Source organism: Mirounga leonina, unplaced genomic scaffold, assembly GCF_011800145.1.
Source record: "Mirounga leonina isolate KUSES-001 unplaced genomic scaffold, KU_Mleo_1.0 Mir_93, whole genome shotgun sequence".
NCBI lineage: Eukaryota > Metazoa > Chordata > Mammalia > Carnivora > Phocidae > Mirounga > Mirounga leonina.
This window is the reverse complement of record NW_023270854.1, coordinates 47,350,063-47,367,790: the sequence shown is the minus strand read 5'-3', so window position 1 is coordinate 47,367,790 and position 17,728 is coordinate 47,350,063. Positions and strand designations below refer to the sequence as shown.

The window sequence follows — 17,728 nt, the reverse complement described above, 5'->3', positions numbered from 1 at the left end:
TCGATCCAGGGACTCCAGGATCATGACCTGAGCCGAAGGCAGTCGCTTAACCAGCTGAGCCACCCAGGCGCCCCAGCAAGGACATTTTCCAGTGATCATCTGTTAGAAACTGAAGACAGTCTATATGTACATTCCCTATCTTGTTCTGAATATTCTGTAATCTACCTGCCTGGGGCTGAAGCCAATCTTGTCCCCACTTCTTTTGAAACACTTTATCTCAGGATGCCTGGTGGCTCAGTCAATTAAGCGTCTGACTCTTGGTTTCAGCTCAGGTCATGATCTTAGGGTCATGGGATTGAGCCCCGCATGGGGCTTCCCTCCTCAGCGAGTAGCCTGCTTCCCCTCTCTCTCTCCCTTTGCCCCTCTCCCCGCTTGTGCACCCTCTCTCTCTCTTTGACTCTCTCTCTCCCAAATAAATCTTTTAAAAAAGAAAAAAAGAAACACTTTATTTCTTGCTGCCCTAACTGCAGTGAGGAAAAATTGTAGTAGTCTTTGCCTTAATTATTTGTTCTTTAAGAATGAGTAACCATACAATCAAGTAGCTGGCTGCCTACTTTGAAAGGCCTACCTATTAAAAGAAAAGACCTTAACAGTGATTTATTGTCCTTTTATAGTGAATGACACTTAAGTAACTTTCTTCTTAAGAAGGTACTTTGCTTTTAAGATTATGTCTGGTACCAGCTTCTGATAATGTTTTCCTTATTTCTGTTAAAGAAAAGGTAAAACTAAAGTATGACTACTTTGGCTTCAAATTTATCTAGTTAATTCAAAGAATATGATGGTTTCCCAAGTATGTTTGAAGCAAGTATCATGTGGAAGTGAGGTTAGAATTTGAACTAATGAGTGGAGACAGTTTTGGCTACATAAGATATTTTGAGTACTATTGCTATTATAATAAACCACTCCAGTAACTTAAAGGATTAAAACAACAGTCATTTTCTTATCTTTCATAGTTTCTATGGTTCAGGAATTCAGGAAGAGTTTGGCTGGATGGTTCTGTCCGAGGGTCTCTTATGCAGTTGTAGGCAAATGGTAGCTAGAGCTGGAATAGCAGAGGGGTAGACAAGCTGAGGGTGGCTTGGCATTTCTCTTCATTTAGTTTCAGGGCTTCTCTATATGGACTTTCCACATGGGGTAGTTTGAGCTTCCTCATCACATGGAGACTAGGTTCCCAGAGTCAGCATCCCAAAAAGAACAAGGCAGAAGTGCATGGTATTTTTATGATCTGGCCTCAGAAGTTGTATAGTGTCATGAAGACCTACCCAAGTTCAAAGCAAGCAAGCAGCCCTTCCCACTCAGTGGAGGAGTGTAAGACCAGCACCTAGGATAGGAGATATTCTTAAATCCATATGTGGAAAAAGATAGTCCCGTGCATTTTACCCATAAGGTAGATCTTTTTAATACTTAGAATTGGTTAAAAATGAATCATACCAATAAAATCCCCCAATGGCTGCTAATATTTCAGTTCAAAAATATGTTTTATATTTCTACTGTGTATTAGACTTCCCAGATGCTGTGATAGAAAGATTAATAAGGATACAGTCTCTGTTGTCAAGTATTTCAGTCAGAAGTCAGACCAAAAAAAAAAAAAAAACAAACTAGTGGGGCACATGGGTGGCTCAGTTGGTTAAACGTCTGACTCTTAATTTTGGCTCAGGTCATGATCTCAGGATGGTGGGATTGAGCCCCACATTGGGCTCCATGCTGGGTGTGAAGTCTCCTTAAGATTCTCTCTCTCCCTCTCCCTCCTACTCCTCCCTTCCTGCTCACATTCTCTCTCTCTTTAAAAAAAAAAAAAAAAATTTTTTTAATTAAAAAGATAAACTAGTGATTTAACATTGTGAATTATTAACAGCATATACAGAATACTTTGGGAATACCTACCTAACACACTGCCTAGCACATAGAAATTGTATATTATTTACAAATTTGATCCTCAGTGTGAAAAAAAAAATGTTTAATCATTCAGTAAATATTGAGCTTCAATTCTATAAAGGGAAGTGTTTCAGGAACTAGAAATAATGAGTAAACAGAACAAAAGTACCTACTTCGTGGAACTTACCTTCTAATTTAAGGGGAGAAATAATCAAATATGTGGTATAATAGGTGATGCTAAGTTCTGGAGAAAGATAAAATAGGGTAAGGGTGCTAGAGCACCATGGATTGGGGGAGGTGGTGGTTATTTTATAGAGAGGAATCTGAGCAGGCTTCTGCTCTATCATGTGTGTTAGCCAACTGGATCTATTTCTGTTTTTTAGTAAACTGCCATTTTTCAAAATGTGATTATATAGTGGGAACTGTACTTAGTAATCTGAGGATGAATTTAGCACTTAACATATCAAATGAGGGGGCGCCTGGGTGGCTCAGTCGGTTAAGCGACTGCCTTCGGCTCAGGTCATGATCCTGGAGTCCCTGGATCGAGTCCCGCATCGGGCTCCCTGCTCAGCGGGGAGTCTGCTTCTCCCTCTGACCCTCCTCCCTCTCATGCTCTCTCTTTCATTCTCTCTCTCTCAAATAAATAAATAAAATCTTAAAAAAAAAAAAACATATCAAATGAGGAATTGAATTCATTATTTCTAGCACTACTCAACTACCAAGTGTTATTGATGATGTAATAAAATACTTTTTTTGCTACCACATTAGAAAAATAAGCAGATGAGCAAGTTCTATAGATTTTAATGTCAGTTATTTATACACATTTTATTTAAACTTAATATTTTTCATCATTCATTATGATGCATTTTCTATTCCTCACAGTTTTTTGGTAGGACTCGTTTTAGTGTAGTATGAATTATACATGAGCTAATAGGGAGAAAAAGATTTTTATGTATGTAATGACAACGACAAACATTCTCTTCACATGAATAAATGACATTTAAAGCCCTAACATAAAGTCTTTGTAAATATAGTAACTATCTAGACTTGGGCGTTTACTGTTGCCCCATGTACATCCTAGGCAAGTGTATTTTGTGGCGGTTACTACAAGTTTCACATTGGTCTATGTAGAAAGCAAAAAGCTTGTTGCCCTAAGCCAATGCTCTTTTACATAGATGGAGAAAGAAAAATGAATGATAGCTTGGAAGATATGTTTGATCGGACAACACATGAAGAATATGAATCCTGTTTGGCAGACAGCTTCCCCCAGGTGGCAGATGAAGAAGAGGGATTGTCAACTACCACAAAGAAACCAAACAGTAAGGCTTTTTTCTTTCTAATTATGGCTTCTCAGTTACACTTAGGTTCAGTAAATTAAGTCAACGAGCTAGTTAACAGAGACTTGATGGGATATATATTAATAATTAAAATTTCATATTTCTTGTATAAATTTCTTTTAGATAGTGAGATAATTTCAGACCAACAAAAGAGTTACAAAAAAATAGCTCAGAGGAAAAAAAAATAGTTCAGAGGATTCCCTGTACCTTTCTTTCAGCTTCCCCTTATATTAATATGACCATAAAATATTCATCAAAACTAAGAAATTAATCTTGATTGAATACTACAGATTTCTTTATAACTTGCGCATAAAATTCATAAAGTTTTGAGAACATTCTTTGTTAAGTAATAATCATTGTAATAGAGTTGGAAGGAGAAAGTTTTACAGAAAATTCAGACTAATTTTCTGTTTGAATGCTTTACCTTCCCAGACAAAATAATGTAATTATATGTATCTGTCTTTTTAAAATTCTTTTTTTTTTTTTTTTAAGATTTTATTTATTTGCGAGAGAGAGAATGAGAGACAGAGAGCATGAGAGGGAAGAGGGTCAGAGGGAGAAGCAGACTCCCTGCTGCTGGGAGCCTGATGTGGGACTCGATCCCGGAACTCCAGGATCATGACCTGAGCCGAAGGCAGTCGCTTAACCAACTGAGCCACCCAGGCGCCCTAAAATTCTTTTTTTTTTTTTTAAGATTTTATTTATTTGACAGAGACACAGCAAGAGAGGGAACACAAGCAGAGGGGGTGGGAGAGGGAGAAGCAGGCTTCCCGCTGAGCAGGGAGCCTGATGCGGGGCTCGATCCCAGGATCCTGGACCATGACCTGAGCCGAAGGCAGACGCCTAACGACTGAGCCACCCAGGCACCCAGTCTTTTTAAAATTCTTGTCAGGGCGCCTGGGTGGGTCAGTCAGTTAAGTGTGCCTTTGGCTTGGGTCATGATCCCGGTGTCCTGGGACCAAGCCCCTCCTCAGCAGGGAGCCTGTTTCTCCCTTGCCCTCAGCCTCTGCCGCCCGCTCAGCTCTCTCTCGCTCTGTCTCTCAAAAAAATAAATAAAATTTTAAAAAAAAATTTTTTTTTAAAAACAATAAAATTCTTTTCATTAGAAGCAGGGTTTATAGGGCAGGATAGCATTCAAAAGAAGAATACTCTAAGTGAAACTCTTAACTAGATAATCTGAATTGAAAGTTAAAATTCTTGCAAAATGTCTCATTTTCTTTTTGTGAGTAAAAAAGGAATTTTTAGTCTAGTGAAAAGGTTATATATGAGCACACGTTCTGCTATGGAATAGTCTGTCTTGATTATGTTTTCCTTGTGTTCCCATTAGGTTTTAAAAAAAAATACAGCCCTGGGCGCCTTGGGTGGCTCAGTCATTAAGCGTCTGCCTTCAGCTCAGATCATGATCCCAGGGTCCTGGGATCGAGCCCCGCATCGGGCTCACTGCTCCGCGGGAAGCCTGCTTCTCCCTCTCCCACTCCCCCTGCTTGTGTTCCCTCTCTCACTGTGTCTCTCTCTGTCAAATAAATAAATAAAATCTTTTAAATAAATAAATAAATAATACAGCCCTTTTTAGCTCAAAGTGAATGAGACCCTAACCCCAGGTACAGAACAGTAGGCTTTGCTTGCTCAGTCCATAGCAAAAACTTGATCCAAGCCAACTTTTGTGATAAAAATTTACAACTGTTCAGTTCACTTTTTTCTTCCAAGAAGAGCCTTTTGCTAATTGTTTTCACTTAAAAAGGCTGGGGGGATATTCTTTTACAAGATATAATTATTAATTTCTGTCCTTTTTTTTTTTTAAGTTACATCTCACACTGACCATCTCAAAATTTCTTCTCACTTCTCTTTTGTGGCAGTGCTGCACTGTTTGATCTCTGGAAACTTCTGCTTCCTAGAGTATCCCAAGACTGTTTTCTTCCTCACATATATTTTTCTCTCATGCTTCTATTAACTACCTCTGCGTCTCTAGTTTGTCTTCTCTGATGAATCCCAGTCCTGCATTTCTTTCAGGAAATGTAATGTAAATGCAAATGCTACTTTGTGTCTCTTCAGCAACTTAAACTTAACATATCCAAACCAGGTTCCATTTATTTCTTACCAAATGAGCTTTCAGGCTTTTTCATTTTTCCCAGTCACCTAGGCATATAGTTTAGGATTTTAATGTCCATTTATTTCATGTTCTTGACCCTCATATCACAAAGTTCTACCTAGTCTTTCTTCATAGGAAAGGACAAATTTCAGGGAGGATATCAAAAGCTTGGTTCTAGACATGTTAATACTTACTAGACATTCAATGGAAATGTTAGTAGGTAATTGCTATGTGTCGAGTTTGGACAAAGCAGCCAAAATAAAGAAATGATTAGGGGGCAGGAGGTCAACAGCAAGTAGATAATCATACTTAAGGCCATGAAACTGAGTGAGATCACCAAAGTATAGAAAAGGGAAGCATTTCAAGTTCTGACCTCTGGGGTATGGCAACTTTGAAAGGTTGGAGAAAGAAAGAGGAACCAGCAAAGGAAATTGAGAAGGAGGTAGAGCCGGTGAAGTAGGAGGGAAACAAGAGTATGTACTGTTTGTGGACACCAAGTGAAGATGTTTCTATATATTCATTACTCCTAGCCTTGTCCTCTCTCTTCTGAACCCCATACTATTCAAATCAGAAATCTTTATTTTCTACCCAAATTTGATCCCCCCCCCCACCTTTCCTGGTCTCATTAAACCTCAGTAACTATCCTCCCAGTTACTAAAGATAGAAATGTGGGAGTCATATTTGACTTCTTCTTTTACCTCTTCATGCCCAGTCTGATACCCTGGCAATACTATCTCCAAAATATGTTTCATATCACTTCTCTCCATCCCTGTAGCCACTGCCCTAGTCTAAACCACTCTTCTCTCCACCTGTTCTACTACAGGCCTCCTGACTGGTCTTTTATGACAGTTGTTTCTCTCCAGTCTGTTCTCTCCAGAGACTCAAAACTCATTTATTTTAAATGTAAACTAGATTGTATTATCTTCTTATTTAAAAACCCTCAGTGAGGGGCACCTGGGTGGCTCAGTCATTAAAGCGTCTGCCTTCGGCTCAGGTCACGATCCCAGGGTCCTGGGATCGGGCCCCACATTGGGCTCCCTGCTCCGCGGGAAGCCTGCTTCTCCCTCTGCCGCTCCCCCTGCTTGTGTTCCCTCTCGCTGTCTCTCTCTCTGTCAAATAAATAAAATCTAAAAAAAAAAAATAAAAACCCTCAATGAAAAGATATTTGGCCAGTAAGCACATGCTCAACATTATTGGACAGGAGGGCCTGAGATACTACTTCACACCCACTGAAATAGTTAAGAAGATTAGTAATAGTCTGACATTAGCAAGAGTAAAAGCAACTAGAACTCTCATACTCTGCTGGTAGGGATATAAAATTGTGCTGTGGAAGAGTTCAGCAAGGTTTTTTTAACAGCTTTATTGAGGTTTGTCAGGTTTTTATGAAGTTATGTATACACCCAGCGTAGTACCCAGCAATTCCACTTCTAGGTATATAAACAAGAAAAATGAAAACACGTTCACAAAGCACTGTGTTCAAGAATGTTCATAACAGTGCTATGTGTAGTAGCTCAAAACTAGAAATAATCCAAATGTCCATCAACAGGTGACTAAATATGAATTGTGGTAAACTCATTTAATGGAATACTACTTGTCAACAAAAAGGAGGGTACTCAACTCAACAATGAATCTCCAAAACCTATTGAGCTAGAAAGATCCAAAAGATGGAAAAGAATACATATTATGTAATTCCATTAATACAAAGTTCTAAAACAGGCGTAACTAAGCTGTGGTGGCAGAAATCATCCCTCCATAGGGGGAGGGAAGAGACATCAGAGAACATTCATCTGTTTGAGAAGCGGAAGAATAGGAGGAAACTTCGAGGGGTGATGCAAGTTCTCTCTCTTGATTTGGATGGTAGTTACACTGGAGTAAACATTTGTCAAAATTAATCCTAGTATACTTAAAATCAGTGTGTTTTCTGTATAAATTATCCCTCAGTAAGTAGATTCTTTTCAAAAGTCTTCAGTGGTTTGCTTTTGCATTCAAACTCCTTTTGGCCTCTAGGGCCCATCATGATCTGGTGCTTGCCCACATCTCCGATCTCATCTTTCCTAACACCTTTCTTCATGCAATCTCAACCACACTGGCCTTCTCTTAGTTCTTATTACATACCAAACTTTTTCACATCTCAGGACCTTTACCTAGAACATTCTCCACTCCTGCTTCTTGTGGCTGACTTCTTTTTATTCATCAGTTACCACCTTCCATGTCCTTCCTCAGAAAAGCCTTAGCTGTCGACTTGCTTAATGTCTGTTTCCCTCACTGTGGTATAGACTCCATGAGGACAGGAGACCTTGTTTCTCTTGTCGGACATTGCGTGTCCCCAGAACTTAGCACCATGCATGATAAATTTTGATTATTTGAATACACAATAGCAGTTGGCTGTTTGGGTCTAGACAACTTGGGATTCGGGTCCATGCGCTTTTGTTCTTATTTTGTCACCAATCTTCTGATAAAATTCTTTAACCTCTATTTCCTAGTTATCTACGTCAAAGACACATTATAAAAATCAGCAGGACTGGGGCGCCTGGCTGGCTCAGTCAGTGGAGCATGTGACTCTTGATCTCAGGGTCGTGAGTTTGAGCCCTACATTGGGTGTAGAGCTTACTGGAAAAAAAAAAAAAAAAAATCAGCAGGACTAATCAGTGAAACATATTAGAAGCTGTCTTATTGTTTGGTGCCAAATGATAATGGGCATCAGAATAATTCTTTTGAAGTCTAAAATAATTTTATATATAATCTACACATATGTACATACACTTTGTATATATAGTTTTTAAATCTAAAATAGTTTTATAAGTAAGATTTTTATCTCTAGTAATTCTGAGGTAAACAAGATAATCACCACCCTCCTCATTATGCAGATGAAAAAGAAAGAGAAAATTAGTTACAGAAAATTTAAACGAGTTGTCCAGGAGCCTGAAGTAGGAAATCCAATAAAAATGAAGTTTTGATATAGGTCATTCTTGTTCCAAAAAAGCTATTTCTCAATTTTGCATTCAGTTTGTGGTATGTGTGTTTTGTTTACAGTTCCTGGTGATAAACAAAATAAAGTCAAACAGAAAGCATTTGTGGAGCCGTATTTTAAAGATGATGAAAAGTAAGTTGGTCTTGATTAATACCAGTGATGTGATTGGAAGTACAACAGAGTCATCTTTGTCAGAATACCTCTGAACTGTTAAATTGCTACTTTGGTTAAAGTCAAGTTCATATCATTTACCTTATGGTCTTAACAAAAAAGAGGGACTCAAGCATAAAAAGGACAAATACTACAAATAAGGAGATTTATATTACCACTACTTTTTTTGACAGTGGTAATAGTTATTTTCTCTCTTTTTTATAACAAATGTTTTTATTCCTGTTCTGTTTTATTAGGGACTTTATTTGAACTTCAGGAATTTGTTATATTATATACTGTAACTGTTATATAGTATAAGACTTTAGGTGGCAAGCGTTAGGTTGTGCTTGAGAATTACTGCATGAGGATTTTTAAACCTTAAAAGAAAAACTGAGCATCTTGATTTTGAACCATAATGCTGCTTTGTGCCTTTTATTCAAAGATGGCAAATTCTTTTTTCTTTTTTTTTAAGATTTTATTTATTTGAGAGAGAGAGAGCACAAGCAGGGGGAGGGGCAGAGGAAGAGGGAGAAGCAGCCTCCCTATTGAGCGGGGAACCCAACGTGGGGCTCAATCCCAGGACCCTGAGATCATGACCTGAGCTGAAGTCGGGTGCTTAACTGACTGAGCTGCCCAGGCTTCCCCAACGATGGCAAATTCTATAACTTTTAATCATGTACTATTCATTCTAGAAGTGAATTTAAGCATAGTAATTCAATTCAAAAAACTTTTTTGTTTTTTTTTTCTTCAAGTTATGATGTTAGCAAATGGAGTCACTCAATAAGCAAAGTTTATTTTATGCTTATTTCTGTTGAGAATTTTAGGGATCTGACAGGCCAAGACATTTTTATTGATGCTGTAAGACTCTAATAGATAAGAGCTGTTGTTTTGTTGCTAAATGCTTAATTCTTTTCCTTTATTTACCAGTTCTCCAAATAAATAGTACGCTAGCATCCCAAATGTGACTAGGGAGTTTTTATTTGTGGTGTCATTACGAACTCATGGATTTAAATGTTTCATGTGTTTTAGTCAAACCACCAGGTTGCTCATTGCCATAGTTATTATTTCTGGATCTTTTAGGTGGACAGAGTTAGGAATAAGGTTTTTGTTTTATTTTGTTTTTTGAGATAACTACACTTTTTCATATTGATAGCTCCAATTCAAGTTCAGAACTACAGGATTTTTGGGGTGCCTGGGTGGCTCAGTCATTAAGCGTCTGCCTTTGGCTCAGGTCATGGTCCCAGGGTCTTGGGATCAAGCCCCGCATTGGGCTCCCTGCTCAGCGGGAGGCCTGCTTCTCCCTCTCCCTCTCCCCCTGCTTGTGTTCCCTCTCTCGCGGTCTCTCTCTGTCAGATAGATGAATAAAATCTTAAAAAAAAAAAAAAAAAAAAAAAACTACAGGATTTTTACGTAACAACCTCTTCTGTCTCTTATCTGTACCTACTTTCCCCCTACTGAGAATCCCATTTCTCAGTGCTACCAACATAATTTCTCATTTAACTTTATTCTTTAATATTTAGAGCAGTCTCAGAATAATCTAAATTATCACCAATAATATGATTTATGAAAATGATTTAAGATGTCTTTGTGGGCTTTTTGTTCTTAAGATATATTCTATTAGAACAGCCATGTTATCTGCATCTTTTTTTTTTTTTTTTTTTAAGATTTTATTTATTTGACAGAGAGAGACATAGCGAGAGAGGGAACACAAGTGGTGTTGGGGGAGAGAGAGGGAGAAGCAGACTTCCCGCCAAGCAGGGAGCCCGATGCGGGGCTCAATCCCAGGACCCTGGGCTCATGACCTGAGCCGAAGGCAGACGCTTAACAACTGAGCCACCCAAGTTCCCCTGCATCTTTTCATAAAATAAAAATTCTAAAAGTGAAAAGAAAAGGTGTATCTATTTATAATAATAAATGTACAGTCCAGTCACTGTGTTTTAAAGCCATTTGGAATAATTATTTTTTGGGCAGGTATGCAACTGACTCAGTCCCTAGGTTTGTTTTATTTTGCTTTTGAATTTTGTAGTTGTTTTTTTATCTTTAATTTTTTTAATTATGTAAAATATGTACATGGTATCAGAGGCTACAAAATAAGGTATATTCAGAGGTGTCTAGTTTCCATCATTGTCCCCTTTACCCTATTAGCTCCCTACCCCTAAAGGTTTGTTAAAAAATACGGTTTTCAATCCATTTTAAAAAATAAAAGCTGATATCGATACAGAAATATATTGTCATTCTCTCTCCCCTTAAACAAATGGTAGAATGCTATATATATACTTTCTGTTTTGCTTTTGCTTTTTTCATTTAAGTATATATCCTGGAAAATCGCTCGTAATAGCATATAGTGGTATTCTGCATTTCCCTTCTTAGTTGTACAGTACTTTATTGTTTGTACCATAGTTCATTCCTTAGTAATGAGTATTTGGGGTGTTTACAGTTATGCTAACACAGAATGCTGCGGTGAATAACGTTGTACATTTCTTTTCATATTGTTGTGTATCTTTGGGATAGATTCCTTGAAGTAGGATTGCAGAGTAAGAACTGTCATTTCAAATGTTTCATATTGAAAGTTCACTCGCTTTTTAAAAATGTGAGTAGTTTTATTTATTCTGAAACCATTAGATAGCTGGAGACACAAGAGGTGGATATAAGACATGAGGACAGTAAAAGTCTTAAAATTAGCATTGTTCCTTTCCCCACAGACAATACTAGCAAACCCTGGGAAGATGGGTTGTGTTGTATGAGGGACAAGAAGCTTAGTCATCTCTCAGGTGATGCTTTAAGGTCTAGTACAGTTGCCAGTCTGCTAGGAAATTCATTGCAGCATTAGAACAATAGTAGCAGAATAAATAATACTCAAGAGGAAAGGATACGGCCAAAATGTATTCTGTATAAGCTTTTAAGAGTCCATAAACCATTTGAAAGAAAGCCATTTTTATCTGTCCTTTTAACTTACAGATTGCTCTAAAGTTGAGAGTTCTTGGGCTTAAGCCCCCACAGGACCTATAACCTCATATACTTTGACATAGAGCAGTTAAAGCTTCCTTTTGAGAGAAAGTGCTTGCCAACTAGAGGGGCATGTGATCAGAATGCCTCAGAGGAGTAGATATGTTACCAAGTCGTTTTACAAATCAGTTTTTGTGAGTCAGGCTCTTGAAGCTCTCTGGGGATGTTTCTATTATAAACAAATATGTATACCATCACTTAAGTCTTCATTTACCTATTTGTTTGGACTTTTCTATATTGAGCTTTAAAACTTAAAGCAGGATACAGTATATTAAAAAGTTCTGTACTTCCTGCTTGCTTTTGCTTCCCAAAGCACTCTATATCTCATTAATCCGTACCTCAGTGGCTTTGACCGTCCTAGGTTTCCAGTAGTTCTCAGTAGGATCTGATCCATTTAAGGACAAGCGCAAATAATTGTTCCTGACATTTTAAAGAATTCAGGGTGAGTGGAGGCAGCAAAAAAAATTTTTAGAGAAAATGACTCATGACGTACAAACAGAAGAATCTCTTTTTTGAGGAGGGGAGTAGGTTAGCCCAGAAATACAGGTTCTTAAAGAAAACTGAGTTAATAGGCAGTTACTCTCTTTCTTGGTTATGTTATAGAATACCAATTCCTGACTTTAATAATACAATATTTCTTTTTAAATTAGGTTATTTTAGGGGCACCTGGATGACCGTCAGTTAAGCATCTGACTCTTGATTTCAGCTCAGGTCATGATCTCAGGGTTGTGAGATCGAGCCCCACTTGGAGCCTGCTTGGGATTTTCTCTGTCCCTCTCCCTCTGCCTCTCCCCCCACTCACTCACTCTCTCTTTCTCTCTAAATAAATACATAAAATATTTAAATAGTAATAAATTAGGTTATTTTATATATTATTTTCAGCCAATCAGAGGCAAAAATAGGAAGTAATAGTTATCTTTTTCAGTTAGAGAACAATATACATAAAAATACCTGACATACAGTAAGCACCTAATAAGTATTTAATGAAGAATGCATGAAAAAATATGTTTTTCTGACATAGTAAACATTTCAAATAAAATGAATGTTTTGGGATTATTTCTCCTCTGGGCCCTCACCTTCATTAATTAAAAATCTAAACCAAAGATCTTTGTAGGAACAAATGGATTAATTTTTAAATTTAATTCATTTTTCTTACAGAGAGACTAGCTTACAGAATTTTCCTCATATTGAGGTAGTTCGGAAAAAAGAAGAGAGAAGAAAATTGCTTGGACACACATGTAAGGAATGTGAAATTGTAAGTATAAATGTGAATACTGTTCAGTGGGTTTTTTAAAATACGGCTTTCTAGATTAGAAATGCATGATTTAAAAATCATAGATAGAGACCATATTTGTATCTAGAAACCTCGTTTGAGCCAGGAATAGCAGGATGGATAATTAAAGAGCACACTGGCTGTGATTTCGGGGATCTCAATACTTGGAAATGAAAGCCCTCAACCTCTCAGATTTTCATTAAGTGAATCTGGAACCTAAGCCCTCGTTCTTTTTACCAGCTTAAGATATCTGTGCCATTTTTCTTTTCTGTGTTTATTTGTATTTGTTTTAATTTCTTTCCCCTGGTGTTATATTACAGCAAAGGCCCTTCCTTATTCGTATACTATTTGGGGAAAATTCTGATACTTTAGTAGGAAACTTTAATGTTTATTACTTATCCCAGCACTCTCAGGAAATGACATATATTCATAATTGTTTTTTTCTAAGTAACTGGTATAACCATAATTTCTTAACTTTTCCCCCAAACACTCCTTCCTAAACACCATGTGATGAGCAGGCTCTATGTAATCCTTAGAACACAATTATATTTTCCTTTTATACATTGGCTATCTTGGACTAGTGAAGCAGAAGTAGTACTAACCATCCACTCACTAAATATCTCAGGCAGGTTCTGTGTTTTCTTTCTTTTTTTTTTTTTTTTTTTAAAGATTTTATTTATTTATTTGAGAGAGAGAGAATGAGAGACAGAGAGCACAAGCGGGAAGAGGGTCAGAGGGAGAAGCAGACCCCCCGCTGAGCAGGGAGCCCGATGTGGGACTCGATCCTGGGACTCCAGGATCATGACCTGAGCTGAAGGCAGACGCTTAACCAACTGAGCCACCCAGGCGCCCAGGTTCTGTGTTTTCTTGAAACATGTTTTTTTCATTTCTTCCCTTGCTGTCTGTTAACTGTTAGATGCCTGCCTCTAGTGATTTAGTTCCCTTTTAAATTTTCTTTTTAACAGCTGTGGGCTAGAAAATTTGATAACCAAGCAGATTAAAGTTATTTATGGATAGCTTGTAGTGCAGGTAAGCATTTGGTGAGAAATAGGCTCTAACTACCAGTGGGAGTGTAAATAGAGATCGCAATTTTGGAAAGCAATTTGGCAGTACAAGCAAAATCTGTATCATGAGTTTTCATAACACAAATTGAACATATCATGATTTCTTAACTAAAGAACATGGTCAAGCCTCCAGTTTTTAGTTAAGACCATAATTCTTTACAATCTGGAACTAACACTACCAGTTAGAAAAAAGCTCTTGTGCTAGAAGCACTGTTAATTTGCTTTCCTTCTCTCAGGAATCATTTCCTATGCTGTTTGTTATTCAGTCTCTAAAAACTGTTGTCTCGGGTGCCTGGGTGGCTCAGTAGGTTAAGCGTCTGCTTTTAGCTCACGTCATGATCCCGGGGTCCTGGGATCGAGCCCCACATCAGGCTCTGTACTCAGTGGGGAGCCTGCTTCTCCCTCTCACTCTCTCTCTGTGCCCCCCCCCCCAAAATAAATAAAATCTTTAAAACTAAATAAATAAAAAACATTATCTCGGTACATTTTATTCCAATATTTTTGTTAAGATAGGAGATAAATCTGTTCCCTGTTAACTCTCCCATGACCAGGAGCAAAAGTGCCAGTCCTGTGTATTTAAATACTCTTTGTATGCTTACAGTTCTTAAATGTATCCCAGTGTCTTCCACCTGTGGAATATGTAGTACACATGCGGAAGTGTAATAATCATCTCAAATTTCACCATGTCCAAAAGCAAACAGAGTTTCTACCGCTGATTCCCAAACCTCACCTGAGTCTCCTCTATGTCCATTCTTCTGGCTGTTTAAACCAAAGCTCTTATAGTTATCCTCTCTTCTTTCACATCTCAGTAACAGATCTATCAGCAAATCCCATCAGTTCTTCCTTCAAAGTGTATCCCATTTCTATCCACTTGATACCACCACCACTAAACCCCTGGACCAAGGCACCATTTCATCTTGTCTGGACTATTGAAATAACTTGCTTCTAAGTGCTTTCCTTCTGTTTTATTTTAATCAACTGTTTTTAGAAAAGCTGTGTTAAGAATTCCCATACACCTCTGTCCTCACTTTTCTTGTTTATACCTGTCTCTTCACAGTGTATGTTCTTTGTTTCTAAAGCAAGGTATTTCTGAGATGTTAATGGTTTTTATTGCCCCCAGTGGGGAAATTGGGATTAAAGGTCTACTAAGTGCTTAAGTTCCTGGCCTCCCTGCCAGAGGGGAGAGGGAGTCAGGGATGCGGGGTGTCAAGGGACAGGACAGGGCCTGAGAGCAGGTAGCAGCACAGGATGGCTTGGATAGGAGGGACATCTACTTGGTTTCTGTCTTCACCGTGTGTTTCAACACAATGAAGGATCTTTTGTTTCCTGATGATCTTTTTAGAATAAAAGTTAAATCATGTCATTTCTCTGCCCGAAACCCTTAAATGTCTGACCATCTGACTCAGAAATAGAACCCAAAGTCCTTATCGAGGACAGCAAACGCTGGCACCCCACTTCCTCTCTGATTTTATCTTCTACCACTCTCCCAGTTGTTCACTGTGTCACAGCTACACCAACCCACTGTTGCTTTTGTATATGTTGTAATTTGGTGGCACTGTTTCTCTAAATTGATAGATAACTGTTATTCTCTAGTAAGGGTCATCCCATCCCATGTCCAGGCCACGGTAACAAAGGCTTGTATTCACAGCAATGAGAAAGATGAAAAAGATAACCCCCAAAAAAGTTGTTTCAGAGGTACTCAAAAAACCTTTCCTTCAAACTTAAGTTTCAGCCCTTAGTGTGCCACTTTCAATAGAAGATACCATCAGTAAATTATCAATTTGGTTTTCAGTTTCTCAAGTTTGAGGTGGAATTGGCTGGATTGTGTGATCCTGTCGCATGTTCTATTAAACTTCACACTGCTGCTTTGTTTTCTTAGGTCTAGAGCTTGAAGGACCTGTACATTTTTTACATATAAATTTTAACCTTGTTTTTATGAAGTTCAAGTTCTTTGGGTTGCAGTTGCAAGAAATTATGTCTTTGATCATAATTGAAAAATATGGTTTAAAGGGGGAAGTCATAAAGCCTGCAACATTCAAAGCTAAACTTTAATTTGTAAAAACTTGGATAAGAAAATTACTTCAGGGGTGCCTGGGTGGCTCAGTTGGTTAAGCAACTGCCTTTGGCTCAGGTCATGATCCTGGAGTCCCAGGATCGAGTCCCGCATCGGGCTCCCTGCTCGGCAGGGAGCCGGCTTCTGCCTCTGACCCTCCCCCCTCTCATGCTCTCTCTCTCTCATTCTCTCTCTCAAATAAATAAATAAAATCTTAAAAAAAAAAAAAAAAGAAAGAAAATTACTTCAAAACACACATCTTATATCCAAATAACAACTGACAAAAGTGCTGTTCCAAGTACAGTTTTGTTACTGGTCTGACAGTTGAGTTTGCACCGGTAGATAAATTAACTGCATCACTCAGCACACTATAAAGCTAAGCTGGCATTTTTTGTTTTTGTTTTTGTATTGTAAGACTTTATTGATGAGAAAAGCAGCATATTGGTTTACATTGTGATACAAGCTGCAAGCTCCTTTTCTCATTTGTGGAGGAAACATTTCACAGACCAGCACTAGTTACTGTTAGTATTAATTACTAATATTATCTTCAGTGAGTGTTGTTTTCCTTAACATGCCGAATACTTTAACAGCTTTCTTATAGCTTCTAGTTTATAATCAATAAGCCTAACAGTCCATTTATTATTTCTAAGTGAAAAACTTACCAGTTTTTATTATTAGTATTATGCAGATATTCCAGCAGAAGAAAGAGAAAAGAAATTGGCTTCCTGCTCGAGACATCGATTCCGCTATATTCCACCCAACACACCAGAGAATTTCTGGGAAGTTGGTTTTCCTTCCACTCAGACGTGTATGGAAAGAGGTGAGAGTACAGATTATAACATTTTGGAATTTTTTTTTTTTTTAAATACTGTATATACTCAAATCTAACCATTAGACTTTTCCCCCATGGTTCCTCTTACCTTCTCCTCAGGGGCTAGTTCAGTGACATAAAAGCAAATTCCTAAAGATAAAAGGCTCACCTTTAACTCTGAATAATGTCATTGAAATCAGAGATTGTGTATAATCACTTTAATATGATTGTGTATTCATTATCCTCGTTTATCATTCAAATTTCAGAAAGTTAATTTCTCTTATCCTGTCAAAAAAATGACTTTTTTTTTTTTTTTAAGATTTTATTTATTTATTTGAGACAGAGAGAATGAGAGACAGAGAGCATGAGAGGGAGGAGGGTCAGAGGGAGAAGCAGACTCCCTGCCGAGCAGGGAGCCCGATGCGGGACTCGATCCCGAGACTCCAGGATCATGACCTGAGCCGAAGGCAGTCGCTTAACCAACTGAGCCACCCAGGCGCCCAACAAAATGACTTTTAATAAAATAATAACATTATAAAAGTTGCCAGCAAAGTTATATTGTTAAAAAGAGAGCATCTTTTTAAAGCAACTAGTCTGAATTTTAGCTTTTAAAACCTCACTTATCCAGAATGCTGGGTATTTATAAATCACATCTGAGTAGAAAGAACCTTTGTTTGGAGGACCGTTGGCAACTAGCTCCTTCAAATATGGCACTGACATTTAATATGATTTGAGAATGTATACAGCTTTGAAGCTCCAGATATTGAGTAGTAAGATGGTTTTTCCAAAAGATGCAAAGTCTCTTGTAGCTATTACCATATTTTCACTTTCCCCATTAACAAACCAAATTACATTCCCTTTGACATGATGACACTGCCTGGTCATCAAATAGAATTAAACAATCTGCATAGAGCCTGTGTTTGTACACCTACCGTGGCCTGCAGGGGATATGGCCGAGTGCAAAGCACATGATTCAAGATGCCTTAGGAGAATCGGATGATTGAAGAGTATAGGGGCACGGGACGCCTGGGTGGCTCAGTCGTTTAAAGATATAGCTGCCGGAGCGCCTGGGTGGCTCAGTCGTTTAAAGAAGTAGCTG

At 38.0% G+C, this 17,728-nt stretch overlaps 1 protein-coding gene across 3 annotated transcripts in view; it reads left to right on the top strand.

Moving 5' to 3' along the window:
• The window catches only part of RBBP8 (RB binding protein 8, endonuclease), a 90,459-nt gene that overhangs the window by 71,498 nt on the left and 1,233 nt on the right, over nucleotides 1–17,728 (top strand). For all 3 annotated transcript variants that reach the window (XM_034996195.1, XM_034996196.1, XM_034996197.1), the window contains 4 exons: nucleotides 3,051–3,194; nucleotides 8,335–8,404; nucleotides 12,587–12,683; nucleotides 16,497–16,638. In XM_034996195.1, coding sequence (XP_034852086.1) covers nucleotides 3,051–3,194; nucleotides 8,335–8,404; nucleotides 12,587–12,683; nucleotides 16,497–16,638 — 453 coding nt within the window. The remainder of the gene's footprint in view (nucleotides 1–3,050; nucleotides 3,195–8,334; nucleotides 8,405–12,586; nucleotides 12,684–16,496; nucleotides 16,639–17,728) is intronic.